This window comes from Rhincodon typus, chromosome 7, assembly GCF_021869965.1.
Source record: "Rhincodon typus isolate 14 chromosome 7, sRhiTyp1.1, whole genome shotgun sequence".
Classification (NCBI taxonomy): domain Eukaryota; kingdom Metazoa; phylum Chordata; class Chondrichthyes; order Orectolobiformes; family Rhincodontidae; genus Rhincodon; species Rhincodon typus.
The window spans coordinates 54,068,405-54,083,634 of NC_063338.1; the positions used below are offsets into that span (position 1 = coordinate 54,068,405).

General features: G+C 40.3%; 1 protein-coding gene across 2 annotated transcripts in view; it reads right to left on the minus strand.

Annotated features, from left to right (window-relative positions):
• The window catches only part of wdsub1 (WD repeat, sterile alpha motif and U-box domain containing 1), a 58,445-nt gene that overhangs the window by 8,280 nt on the left and 34,935 nt on the right, over positions 1-15,230 (minus strand). The window contains exons 5-9 of one of the 2 annotated variants that reach the window (XM_048599559.1): positions 10,746-10,839; positions 9,500-9,533; positions 7,713-7,753; positions 202-305; positions 1-71 (exon numbers count right to left, since the gene is read on the minus strand). In XM_048599559.1, the coding sequence (XP_048455516.1) occupies positions 1-71; positions 202-305; positions 7,713-7,753; positions 9,500-9,533; positions 10,746-10,839 (344 nt within the window). Of the gene's footprint in view, positions 72-201; positions 306-7,697; positions 7,754-9,499; positions 9,534-10,745; positions 10,840-15,230 lie in introns of both variants that reach the window. The other variant, XM_048599558.1, reaches the window with a different exon arrangement.

The following is a 15,230-nucleotide window of genomic DNA, read 5'->3' on the forward strand; positions in this document are numbered from 1 at the left end:
AAGCCACGAACAGACCTCATCTTCTGACCAGTGCTGAACAGAACGTCTAAGTCTCCCCGATGATTCAATATCTTTTAAAAAAAAATGTATTTTGTATTAGCCATGGATGATGTGTATACATTTTTCATCTTTCCCATTACACATCTATATGTAAATAATTTCAACATGTTTGAGGTGAAATTCTGAAAATTAAATACGAACCAGAAATGTCCTTAAATCCCATTTTCCAAATATGCACAGTTTTATCCATAGAGCCAGTTGCAATTAGGGGAAGATCATGTGCAAATGCACAAGTTGTCACATACCTGAAAATGTTGTTTAAAAAAAAAAATTAATGCAGTAGTAAAACATACGAAGTCAAAGACTGTACAGCAGATTGTTTCAGGAGAATGTTCTCATAAGTTCAGTCATTCAAATAGTACTGAGTTGGCTTTAGTACTGCCAAACAACAGTATTTTCCTGCTACCTTTGAGACTCAGTTACTATTTGAGTGCAATGGTGGTGGTGGAAAAATTGTGAAAAACTCAAGCTTGTCAAAAAATCTTTGGTGAGCAGTTACGCAAGAATAAAATGTCAATCCTTTCTGCCAAATGTAAAATCTGCTAGTTCCACACAACTAAAGATCTGAAACTCTGATTGACCCATCCTGCCAGTGAAGTTCTCAGGAAGTTTCAAGTCTGCTGATGCCCAGAACCAACAATACATAAAAAATGGCTGAAACTTACTCTCCCAAGCAGACCAATTTTGGCCCAAAAATTTAGTGTCTTGAACAGTCATAACACCACATGGGACTGTGAAGCAAACTAAATCGGCAAAGATCTCACAGACCAGATATTTGATGACTTGCAAGTGAACACTGGTTATTGGAAACATGACAATCACCTGCATTTCACCATTGTTTCCAAACATCAATGTGGAAGTAAATGTCATGCATCCTGCAAAATACTCCCTTAATTCCCCAAACTCAACACAGAAATTTAAGTGATAGGAAATCTAAATTCCTACAGGGAAGCACTGTAAAAGGAGTGAACTGTATCCTTGCACCACTGGGATGTAATTAGTTAAGTAGCCTCTCTATTGCTATTGTCAGTTAGAGCATTTTCAGGGCTTCTAGGAAAATTCATACCCTCCTGGATGAAGGGTTGCAGGACGTAATTCAGAAGTACATTCAGTTGGCTAGCTCAGACTACAGATGACCTGCTTGGATCTCAAAACTCAGCCAGATGATAACTGAATTGATTCTATGGAATATCTGAACTTGATGTAAGTTGTGTGTATCCTAAGAAAACACCCTGAAGCTACTAATCTGACAGACCATTACATTTCTAAATCCAAACCAATTGCTTAGCCTCTAAAATAGTAAACAGCACAAGAAGAAACACCAAGAGACCTATGAATAAACACAACAAGCAGTGGCCTCAATTGTTCCAAAAGATCCGACTGCCACAAAGGAAGCCTTTCAACAGTCACGGGAGAAAGTCCCCAAGAAATTCTACTAGGAAATTGTCAGTATTACAGATTGCCATACTGTAAAGCCAAAGAATGACCCTGAAAGCAATAGACTGGTACATCTCTTACATGGCCTATAAAATTCTAGAATATATCCTCTGGAGAATCACTTATTTTGTTGAGTCAGTGTTTTCAAAAGAAGTGGAATTCTGACCTAATTGCAGTTTCTGTACTCAATGTTTGGTCCTCTGATACATTTTTTGGCTGGATTTCAGAAGAAAGCCAAGTGCAGCTTCTGTGGGCCCTGTATTCGCCCTATTGAATTAAGGAACCAATACGGAATCTTGCAAGACGTTGGTAACACGATATCACGCAAGCTGCCATTGATCTTGATGCAATCAGGCAGTGTCACCTTAGTTTGAAAAGTATTTTACTAACTTGCTGGAATTCTTTGAGGAAGTAACAAGCGATGTAAATAAAGGGGAACCTTTATTAGTGTATTAGATTTTCAGAAGGCATTTGACAAGATGCCACTAAGGTTCCTACATAGAATGAGAACCCATGTTATGAGGGGTAAAACAAATCTGCATGAGGGTTGGTTGGTTAGTAGGAAACAAAGTAAGCATAAATTAGTCATTCAAGGTATGAAGAATGGAGTACCACGAGAATCATTGCTGGGGCCTCGTCTATAGCAATTATTTACACGAAGAGACAGAATATACGGTGGTTACATTTGCTGACGACACAAAAATAATTTGGAAAGTAAGCTGTAACCAGGACATAAGGAATCTATTATTAGATATTATAGATATAGCATTTATAGATAAAGAGAGTGGGCAAAAAATTTGGTGTTTTATTTTGCATTCAGGGTTATGGACTTCACTGGCTGGGCCAGCATTTATCACCCATCCTCTAAAAGCCTTTAAGGTGGTGAGTTGCCTTCCTGAACTGCTGTATTCCATTTCACATTGATACATCCACAATGCTGTTAAGCGGGGCGGGGGGAATTCCAGGATTTCGACCCAGCTACATTGAAGGAATAGTGATATTTCTGTAACTTAGGTGACAACAGTGAGTGGCTCGGAGGGGAACTTGCAGGTGATAGTATTCCCATGTATTTGCCATCCTTACCTTTCTAGAGGGTCACAGTCATGCGTTTAGAAGGTACTGTCTAAGAACCCTTGGTCGATTTCTGTAGTGCTTCTTGTAAAGAAGGTTGTACAAGTTGTTGGAGATTACTCAATGTTCAGTGGAGGTACACCATCACACTCCTGATGTGTGCCTTCTAGATGGTAGATAGGCTTTGGGGAATCGGGAAACTAGTTCCTTCCTACAGGATTCCCAGCCTCTGACATGCTCTTGTAGTCGTAGTATTTAAACAGCTGATCCAGTTCAATTTCTGGTCAATGGTAACTTCCAGGATGTTGACTGTCTTTGAGGATAATAATGGGAAATGTGAATTGTCCACTTTGGCAGAAAGAGTAGAAAAGCATATTATTTAAATGGAGATACGTTGTAGAACTGTTGTGATAGAAGGATCTGGGCTTACTGCAAGTGGAATGGAACAAAGAAGTGGGATCAAAACCAGAAATTGTTGGAAATTCTCAGCAGGTCTGGCAGCATCCATGGAGAGAAATCAGAATTAACATTTAGTGTCCAGTGACCCTTCAGAACAAAGAAGTAGGATGTTTGTTTCAGTTGTTCAAGACTACATCTAGATGATGGTGTACAGTTTTAGTCTCCCTGTTTAAAAAGAAATACAATTACAATTGAAGCAGTTCATTTTAATTATTCCCGAGACACTGGTTGTTATGAGCAAAAGGTGGAGTTTAGAAGAACGAGATGATCATTTTGAAATGATAACAAAGGAAATAAAGGATGGTATCAAATTGAAAGCTAATGCATACAAAGTAGCAAAGATTATTGGGAAATCTTTCAAGATTAACAGCTTTCTTGGTGGCTAAGACGGACTATGGGAGTAAACTAGCTCAGAATATAAAATGAAAAGAAGTGTGGCTCAGGTAAACATAGGTCCTTTAGAGAATGAAAAATAGCTGAGCTGTTTAACAGGTATTTTATGTCAGTCTTCACAGTGGAAAACACCAATAACATGCCAATAATTGATGTCAAGGAGGCTTTGGCAGACGAGGACCTAGAAACGATCATTATCACTAAAGGGGTAATGGTAGACAAGTCTCCTGGCCCTGACGGAATGCATCCCAGGATGGCAAAAGAAACAGCAAGCACGCTTACGGTAATTTACCAAAATTTGCTCGACTCTGTGGCAGTTCTGGCAGATTGACAAACAGCAAATGTGACAACACTTTTTTGAAAAAAGGAGGCAGACCAAAGCCAGGTAACTATAGCCTGTTAGCTTAACTTATGTAGTGGGAAAAATGCATGAATCTATCAAGGAAGAAATAGCAAGACATCTAGATAGAAATTGTCCTGTCAGGCAGATGCAGCATGGGTTCATGAAAGACTGGTCATGTTTAACTAACTTACGGAATTCTTTGAAGACATTACGAGTGTGGCTGACATGGGAATCTGGTGGATTTGATATATCTGGATTTCCAAAAGACATTTGACAAGTTGCCACACAAAAGGGTGCTGCATAAAATAAAGGTGCACTGTGTTACGGGTAAAGGATTAGCATAGATAGAGGATTGGTTAACTAACAGATAGCAAGGAGTGAGGATAAATGGGTGTTTTTCTGGTCAGTGATCTACAGGCTGGTGGTGTGCGTCGGGATCAGTGTTGAAACCGCAATTGTTCACGATTTACATAGATGATCGAGAGTTGGGAACCGAGTGTAATGTGTCAAAGGAAAAGATGACACCAAAATGAATGGTGGAGCAAAGTGTACAGAGGACACTGCAAGTCTGCAGAGGGATATAGGTAGGTTATGTGAGTGGGCAAGGGTCTGGCAGATGGAGTACAATGTTGGTAAATGTGAGGTCATCCATTTTGGTAGGAATAACAGCAAAATGGACTACTATTTAAATAGTGAAAAATTGCAGTATGCTGCTGTGCAGAGGAACCTGAATGTCGTTGTGCATGAATCACAAAAAGTTGGTTTGCAGATGCAGCGGGTAGTCACGAAGACAAATGGAATATTGTCCTTCATTGCTAGAGGGATGTGTTTAAAAACAGGGAGGTTATGCTGCAGCTGTATTGGGTGCTGGTGAGGCCATACCTGGAATACTACGTATAGTTTTAGTCTCCTTACTTGAGAAAAGACGTACTGACACTGGAAGGAGTGCAGAGGAAGTTCACAAGGTTGATTCTGGACTTGAGGGTTGGCTTATGAGGAGAGATTGAGTAGCCTGGGCCTATACTCATTGTAATTTAGAAGAATGAGGTAGGAATCTTATAGAAACATAAAATTATGAAGGGAATAGATAAGATAGAAGCAGGGAGGTTGTCTCAATGGCTGGGTGAAATTAGAACTAGTGGACATAGCCTCAAAATAAAGAGGAGCAGATATAGTACTGAATTGAGGAGGAACTTCACACAAAGGGTTGTGAATCTGTGAAGCAGTTGAGGCTACCTCCTTTAATCCTTTTTTGCCTTCAAAACATTTAAGTGAACGGGTGGGTAAGTGGAGCTGAGTCCATGAAAAAATCAGCCATGATCTTATTGAATGGCAGAGCAGGCTCAATGGGCCAGATGGCCTACTCCTGCTCCTACTTCTTATATTCTTACGAAATGTACAAGAATCTATGCAAACTTGACAGGGTATATGCTGAAAGAACTTTCCTTTTGTGGGAGAAACGAGAACTCGGGTACACAGTTTAAAAATAAGTAGTCTGCTACATATGGCTAAAGGTCATAAGTCTGTGGAACTCTCTTCCCCAAAAGTGGTGGAGGCAGTGTCACTAGTTTTTGTTAAGGCAGAAGTAGATATGGTATCTGGGTAGGCAGGAAAGAGGAGTTGAGGTCAGAATCAGAGTAGACCATGAGATGTAGGAACAGAATTAGGCCATTCGGCCCATCAAGTCAATTCCCTTAATGACCCAGCCTCTACATCAAAGAATCCCACACACTGTAATACCCTCAGAAGAAATTTGTTCTCATCTGTCTTGTATGGGCAACCCTTGATTTCCTTTATGCTCAATGGTCCTAGACGCTTCCACATTTTCTGGTTCCCTAAGAATCTTGGAAGTTTCAATAAGACCATCTCTCACTCTTCTAAGCTCCAATGAGTACATATCCAACCTACTGAACCTCTCCTCATAAGAAATTCCCTCCATACCCAGGATCAACATAGTGAACTTTCCCTGAAATGTCTCCAACGTCAGTATATTGTTATTGTCCGCTCGCTTAGCGTGTCTATATGTCTCTGCACTCTTCATGTCATCCTCCGTATGTGTCCATCCACCTATATTTGAGATCTTAGTGACTGCTAGTGCAATCTCAGCTGAATGACCTATTCTTTCCTGATCCTAATCAAATGCATACTGGACGATAGGATGCTCCAGGGCATCATCAGTACTTTAAATATGATTGATTGTATAAAGATACTCTAGTTAAATCCGGTGTACTGGCATGGACCAAATTCAGCCATAATCAATTTCTTGATGGTCAAATGAGTATTGCAAAACAGCATATCACCAACTTCCTCAACTGACCAACAACTTGGCTGCTCACCTGGAAAAGCTGTCTGATACTGTCTGACCTGCTGTGCTTTTCCAGCTTCAGCATCTGCAGTCCTTGTTGTCTCCAACTTGGCTGCTCATACCGTCATAAAATCACCCTCCAATACATTCTCTGTGATACCACAAACCTTTAGAAATCCCACAACTGGGGGAAAGGAGACGTAACTCCGTCCAGCAGAACTTGAAGCGAGCCTTTTGGATTAATGCAACTTAAACCCTGAAGTTTGGAAAGTTGATTGGAATTAATGAGAAGTCACAAGTACTTGTGAAAGTCTTGATGCAGTAGATCCCTGACTCTGACCTTCTGCAAAGTTCATAGGTAAACTAAATCCTTGCAAACTACAGCTAAACTATAGCTAACTATAACCATTGTACCCTGAAGGTGGCAACGCAGATCGATAGAGTGGTCAAGAAAAACACGACATGTTTTCATTCATCGGACAGGGTATTGAGTACAAGAGTTGGCAGGTCATGTTACAGTTGTATAGGACTTTGGTTCGACCACATTTGGAATACTGCGTACAGTTCTGGTCGCCACATTACCGAAAGGATGTGGATGCTTTGGAGAGGGTGCAGAGGAGGTTCACCAGGATGTTGCCTGGTATGGAGGTCGTTAGCTATGAAGAGAGGTTGAGTAGATTAGGATTATTTCCATTAGAAAGACGGAGGTTGAGGGGGGACCTGATTGAGGTCTACAAAATCATGAGAGGTATAGACAAGGTGGATAGCAAGAAGCTTTTTCCCAGAGTGGGGGACTCAATTACTAGGGGTCACGATTTCAAGGTGAGAGGGGAGAAGTTTAAGGGAGATATGCGTGGAAAGTTCTTTACGCAGAGGGTGGTGGGTGCCTGGAACGCATTGCCAGCGGAGGTGGTAGAGGCGGGCATGATAGCGTCATTTAAGATGTATCTAGACAGATACATGAATGGGCAGGGAGGAGAGGGATACAGATCCTTGGAAAATAGGCAACAGGTTTAGATAAAGGATCTGGATCGCGCAGGCTTGGAGGGCCGAAGGGCCTGTTCCTGGCCTGTAATTTTCTTTGTTCTTTGTAATACAGATATTTGATGCGCAATCAGAAAATTACAAACACTCGCATGCGATTTTGGTCATCCAGAACACATGACAACTCATGCCTGATTCACAAATATAAAAGAGCTGTCATAGTGATACTTGCATCAGGACCAGTGAATATAGCTGACTTAACCATTTGAAGGTAAATAGTTGCTGGTTGTTGATAAGGAGATTGTAGTTGCTGCTGCATATCCACACAAACCATAAAGAACAAAGAGATAATGCCCATTATCAAATTGAGTGCCTTGAGGGACAACTTTATAGTGTATGTAGTGTGGGACCAATCAGAGATCAGGCAAAATTAACTTAATTAATTATTCTATTGTTCAGCATAACCAAAGACAGTATGGAAAAGCTCTGTGTCCATGTTTACAATTTTATTGGAAATGGAATTTTTTTAAGCTTTTCAGCTACAAAAATTATAAAGTACTATCAGAGGGTGATTGAGTTTAATTAGGATTAGGCAGTGAAGACAGGTCCTAACTGATGTCACTGGCGAGACACCCATGATTTTACCTGTTAATTACATACCGTTCATGCTGTGTCAGTGTGTAAAGCGGTGCTCCACTGCTCTACATAATAAAAGAGCAACATTAAAATCAAACAAATTCATAGCTAATGTTTTAAACAATTATACAATCATATAAATAAAATGCATAATAAAAACATGAGGAGTAGGCCATTTGGCCCTTCGAGCCTGTTTCATAATTCATGATCATGGCTAATCATATAATTCAAATACCATTCCCCCAAGCACAAGTGCTACATCTACTTCCTTCTTGAAATCATACAATGTTTTGGCCTTGACTACTTTCTGTGGCAGCAAATTCCACAGACTCCCCACTCTCCGGGTGAAGAAACTCCTCTTCATCTCAGTCCTAAAGGGTTTACTCTGTATTCTTAGACTGAGACCTCTGGTTCTGGATATCCCCTGCCATCCAGAATATCCTTCCTATATGTACCCTCTCTCGTCCTATTAGATTTTAAGTTTTATGACCTCTAGCAAACATAATCCTAACTGATTCATCCTCTCCCAAATATCAGTCCCACCATCCCAGGAATCAGTCTGGTAAAACTTTGCTGCACTCCCTCCACAGCCAAAATACCCTTCCTCAGATAAAGAAACCAAAACTATTGTCTCACCAAAGCCCTATGTAACTGCAGCAAGTCATTAATGCATTAATGTTCTTGTACTCTAATCCTCCTGCAATGAAAGCCAACAAACTTATTTGCCTTCTTCACAGCTTGTTGTACCTACATGGTTACCTTCAGTGACTGGTGTAGGAGGGCACCCAGGTCTCATTGCATGTTCCCTCTCAATTTATAGCCAGAGAATAACCTGTCTCCTGGTTTCTGCTCCCAAAGTTTATTTTTAATCCCAAAGGATAGCCTCACATTTATCCAAATTATACTGCATCTGAAATAAACTTGCGCACTTTTTCAGCATGTCCAAATCACAAGAAGCATCTCTGCATCCTCCTCACGGTTTGCCCTCCCACCCAGCTTTGCGTTGTCTGCAAGTTTGGAGAAATTCCATTTAGTTCCTTGATTTCAAATCATTAATATATGTTGAGACCAGCTGGAGTGCTAGCTCTGATCCCTACAGTACCCTACTAGTCACTGCCTGTGTCCCACTTATTCCTACTCTTTGTTTCCTGTCTGCCAACCAGTTTTCTATCCATCTCAAAACACTACCCGAAATCCCATGCACTTTAATTTTGCACACTTATCTCGTGTGGGACTTTGTCAAAAGCCTTCTGAAAGCTCAAATAAAACACATTCATTGGCTCCCCATCATCAACTCAACTAGTCATTTGTTTGAACAGCATGATCTTACTTTCATAAATCTATGATGACTGACTGATCCTACTATTGTTTTCAAATGCTCAGCTCTTAATTATTTTCTGATGGACTCTAGCATTTTCCCCACTATTGACAAGATGACTGGTCTATAATTCCCAGTTTTCTCTGTTTCCCTTCTTAAACAGTAGCTACGTTCCAATCTGTAGGAACCTGCCATTGACCAAACTGAATTTAAAAAAACCCTAGCTTTTGTTTACACTTTAACACAAGGCAAAAAATAAAATTGCACAGCTTAGTTGTCATGAATACTGCATTGTAAACAAATATACATAGCCAGGCTCAAATAGACCAGAATTAAAGAAAAACTATATTAATGGTATAAGCCTAACATTAATTTCAAATCTCTATTGTTTGAAATGAAAATAGTACTTAGTTATAGGCAGTTGCACAGTTTTGAATACATACTCCATTGTGACATTCTCAATTCGCCCAAAGCAACATTTATGTAGACTTACCGAATTCCAAATGATTACAGATTTGTCAACAGACCTTTAAAAGAAGAAACAGAAGTTTTCAACTACAAACCAGTTTGAAAATATAAAATTGCACTAATTCTCATTCTATAAAATAGATAGTTTCATTGATTATGTGCATTTATCTCATGAATTGCACTGTTCCATAAATGAGATATTTTCATTTAACCAGTCTCTTTTGAAAGACACACTGGCAAAACAAATCATGTTCAACACTTAGATTTTAACAGAATTTTAGGTGAATGTGTATTCAGAATATATTTTCTAGGGTTAGTGGCTAAGGCACCAAAATTCAAGATTGGATTTGATAGATGGATAAATAAAGGGTCTTGAAGACTAACAAAGCAGGAGGATGTGATACCAATACAAGGCAGCTATTTGGATACAAAAGCGAGAGCAGAACTTAGTATTCAAGCATAGAAAAACAGCTGTAAACGGATCAAAAGAGAAAAAAGTGCTAAGAAATTAATGGCTCTTTATTTGAACGTGCATAATATTCGGAATATAACTGAGTTAGTAGCCCAAGTATAGGCTAAGGGGTTATGATCTTATAGCCATTAAGGAGAAATGCTTACAAGGAGATCAAAGCTGGGAACTAAATATGCGACTTCTTGAAAGGATTGACAGGAAGGAAATTGTCAGTATGGGGTCGAATAAGTATGATGGCAATAAATTATCCTGAATTGGAAGATGTGGAGTCCATATGGGTGGAAGTAAGAAATGAGATGGGAAAGAAAAACACATAGAGGTAGTACAGGAGCTATTTCATGGGGCAGAGAATAGATCAGGAGATTCTGAGTCAATTCCACTGCTCCACTGTTATGTTCTGCAGGATTGTATAATCTTTTGCAGTATCTGGAAATAGCAATGAAACATTTCAGAGGTGCCAATAAATAAGCAGTTAAGCTATTTGACTTAGGATTCAATTGAGGTAGTACATGATTCGTGAAATGGGACACGTTGCTAATGTGAAACAGCCAACTTATTTAAAGGACGCAGAGCATACGTATACAACCTAAATGTGATATAAAGTGAAGCTTATTTGCAAAATAGTTCAAAAATTTGAGGAACCTAAGTTTCAATTTAATTTCTCAAATTTTATCGACTTAACAGGTGCGCAACTCTTGATTTTTTAAAGATAAAAACTGGGGCAATGACAACAATTTCAATGAAAATACAATTTCAGAACATGAGGATTCGCAGGTATCAGGGAAAAATCTTCACTTACCCAGAGACTAAGATCTGCCCATCTGGTGAAAAACAACATGACAAAACAGGAGCTGTGTGCCGGTTTAATGAACATTTCATTCTAAGGTCACAGCCTACAAGCATAAAAGGATTATCATATGAAAATATGGAAGATAGCAATGCAGAAAGCATTTCTACATATTTGTTTCAATGAATGATAATCATTCCAATTTTTTTTACCAAAGAAACTTATGAACTATCAACAGAAATGATGGTTAACATTACACAGAATTCACAAAATAGAATCAGACCATTCAATCCAAGTGATCTATATTGTGTTAGAGCCTTTGCTGATTTTCGTTTTTTTTCCAAAGCAATTTTGGTTTAGAGCTGTAAATAGGGAACTGAGAGTTAAAGATGACTTTTGGACTGTAGGTAAAAGTTTGTATTAAAAGGAAAACAGACCAAACAAGCTTTTGTTTTTTCATGGGGCCAGGCCTGGAAGTCAATTGCAGATCATCTCCTGATCAAAAGATTCTGCAGATGCTTTATCACCAGGAAAGAGCATTATGTTTAAAGAAATATCAGAAGTTGGTGATTAACGAGGTCAGTACCTGAGAATTGGTTCTAAGTCTGGAAAAGACTTAATGCTCAAGCAGATGATAAACGTTGTATGGTAACTGAGATCTCATTGAGATGACACTCAGTCTGTCAGGGAATGGTCAGAGTTTGAATTGGGTTTCGGACTCTATTTTGTATGAAAAAAAGAATCTGGCTGTTGATGCTACAGAATGAAAGCTCCCTGCCTAACCTTCCTTATCAGCTCTTGGAAGCTTAGAAAATAGGAAACTAAACTGTGTACTGCTGCTTTAATTCAATTAAAATGAAAAGGTGACTTTGGTCGACATCTTTAGAAAATCTACCAAGAAGCCACTATCTATGCCTGTGGAACAACGTCTTGCGAAAACCACGCAAGGCCAGTTGTGTTATTTCCTTTTTTCTTAAATGTTTGGTTGTCTATCTTTTGTATGAAGGGGGCTGAAAATAAAGGTTTTTAGATTTTAGCATAAACCAATTAGATTAATTTGTTTTTAATTTTGCTCCACTGAAGTTAATATACTGTAATAAATAGCAAAGTCTATAGTTAAAGCTACAAACCGGTGTCAAGAATTGATTATTCGTAAAATCTCGGATTGGTTATTCAAAAAGTCTGATTAGGAACCATCGGTGTCAATTTTGAGGCTTTTTGAAAGTTTCAATTTTTACTGTGTTGTGAATAGAGATAAAAAGGCTGATTTGGTTTGGCTGTCTGTCTCCATGTCGGAACAATAGGTGTTTTAACCTCCTCTAAAACATATTCACTTAAGTATCAACATAATCATCTACTCCTTTCTGCCTTGCACATATCTAGCTATCCCTTAAATTCATCATTCTACTGCCATAATGGCGGAGACCTCAATGTCTTACAACTAACAGATTGTACCAACAAATATGTTACCTTAATTTTTATTAATATTCTCTCACTTACAAGTTTTCAGCTTTTTGATGGGAAACATTTTAAAACCAAAGTATTTCTGAAGCGCAGCCACTTTTTTAACATGGACAATACAGGAAGTTCCTAAAAATTGTAATGCCACAGACACTGTTTACGTGATGTTGTTTGAGCTATAGATGTCAGTCAGAAAACTGGGATAATGCTCCTATTCTTCAACATAATGCCTGTTGATCTTTAACATCCACCTAAGAGGGGAGATGAGGCTTAGATATTTTGGATGAGATTTTAAAATCTACAAGTCCACTAGCACTGCACTAGAGTGAGCTTTAATTTTTGACCTGGAAAAGCAAAAGAACCAACAATCTTCTGACTGAGATGAGTGCATTAATGCTACTAACTGAACCATGGCTGACAATGCTGACCAACTAACTAACAGTAATGTTTTCTCCTTTGTCTTTTCGTGAAATGTGGGCACTACTGTCAAAAGTCAAAATTTGTTGCTCATCCCCAATTGCCCCTGAGCTGAGTAGCTTTTTAAGCTACTTCACAAGGCTGGTAAGGAACAGCTAAATTGCTGTGGGTCTGGAGTGACATGTGGACCAGCGAAGGATAGCATATTTTCTCCCTAAAGGACATCACTGAGCCAGATGGGATTTCATGGCTATCAATAATGATTTCACCTTACCGAGACTAACTTTCAATGTCAGATTTATTCACTAAATTTAAGTTTCACCAGCGGCCTTGATAGGATTTGAACCCAGAGCATTAGCCTGGACTGTTGGATTACTAGGCTGGTTACATTATCACTATATCAGAGTCATAGAGTTACGCTGCATGGTCTAACCTGTCCATGTCGACCAGATATCCTATACTGATCTAGTCCCATTTGCTAGCTTTTGGCCCATATCCCTCTAAACCTTTCATATTCACGTACCCATTCAGATGCCTTTTAAATGTTGTACCACTTCCTCTGGAAGCTTGTTCTATATGCGTACCACTGTGTGTGAAATAGTTGCCGCTCAGATCCCTTTTAAATCATTCCCCCCCTCACCTTAAACCTATGGCCTCTAGTTTTAGATTCCACTTCCCTGGGAAAAGACCTTATCTATTCACCCCATCCATGTCCCTCATCATCTTATAAACCTCTATAAGGTCATCCCTCAGCCTGTGATGCTCCAGGGATAATAGCCACAGCCTATTCAGCCTCTCCCTATAGCTCTAGCCCTCCAAAAACACTTCCAAGTTTAACAACATCTTTCCTATAGCAGACCAGAACTGAACGCAGTATTCTAAAAGTGGCCTGCAATACAGCTGCAACATGACATCCCAATTCCTATATAAATACGCTGACCAATGAAGGTAAGCGTACCAAATGCCGCCTTCACCACCCTGTTTACCTGCGACTCCACTCGCAAGGAATTATGAGTCCCTTTGCTCAGCAACAATCCCCAGGGCTTTACCATTAAGTCCTACCCTGATTTACCTTAACAAAATGCAACACCTTACGTTTGTCTAAAATTAAACTCCATCTGTTACTCCTTGGCCCACTGGCCCACCTGATCACGGTCCCATTGCAGTCAGAAATAACCTTCTTCACTGTCCACTACACCACCAATTTTGGTGTCATCTGCAAATTTACTAACCAGATCTCCTATATTCATATCCAGATCATTTATATGAATGATGAAAAGCAGTGAACCCAGCCCCAATCCTTGCAGCATATCACTGGTAACAGGCCTCCAGTCTGAAAAACAACCCTCCATCACCACCCTTTGTCTCCTACCTTCAAGCCAACTTTGTATCCAAGCTCAGAGATAGCAAGAACTGCAGATGCTGGAGTCAGAGATAACAAAGTGTGGAGCTGGAGGAACATGGCAGGCCAGGCAGCATCAGAAGAACAGGAAAGCTGATGTTTCGGGTTGGGACCCTTCTTCAGAAATGGACAGGGGGTGGTGGGGGGAAGCTCAGAAATAAAGAGAGACAGGAGGTGTGGGGCTGAGGAAGGTAGGTGAGATGGTGATAGATGAGTGCATGTAGGCATTGGTCAGGATTAGTCAGTGAGGTGGGAGTGGCGGATAGGTGGGAGAGAAGATGGACAGGTTGTGTCAGGTCAAGGAGGCGGGGATGAGAGGGAGGGTTGACCATGGGATGAGGCCGGGCGTGGGGAGATTTTAAAACTGGTAAAATCCACGTTCAGGCCATCGGGATGTAGGCTCCTGAGGTGGAATAGGAGGTGCGATTCCTCCAGTTTGCAGGTGGCGTCATTGTGACACTGGAGGTGGCCCAGGGACATGTCACCCAGGGAGGGGGAGTTAAAATGTTTTGCGACTGGAAGGTGTTGTTGTTTGTCGCATACAAAGCACAGATGTTCTACAAAACGGTCTCCGAGTCTCCACTTGGTCTCACCGATGTAGAGGAGGCCACATCAGGTGCGGCAGATGCAGTAGACCAAGATGACAGATGTGCAGGTGAACCCATGTCTGATGTTGAAGGTTTGTTTTTTGCCTTGAATGGAGGTGGAGGGGAGGTGTAGGGGCAGATGTAGCAGTTCCTGTGGTTGCAGGGAAAGGTGCCGGGAGTGATGAGGCCAGTGGGGTTAGTGGGAAGTGTGGAGCAGACGAAGGAGTCGTGGAGAGAGCGATCCCTGCGAATAGCCTTTCTGAGGTCCCCTCTCCTTCCCCATTTCTGAAGAAGGGTCCGATCCGAAACGTTAGCTTTCCTGCTCCTCTGATGCTGTCTGGCCTCCTATGTTCCTCCAGCTCCATACTTTGTTATCTATGTTTCTAAGCTGTTGTTTGCAATTAGAATCAGTGAAGCCATCAGAAGCATCTGTTCAGCCATTCTGTGAATGAGACTTGGAAACAAGCTATGTGGCATCAGGAAACCAAATTACAGTAAAGCTCCACCATTCATGAGGTCAGTGACCTTGTGGGGAGTATCACAGTGGATTGCTTTTTTCTGAATTATGAATGAAATGGCTGATTGTGCATGCACAATGAGGATGTTTAAATCCCAGAAAATTATGCACGA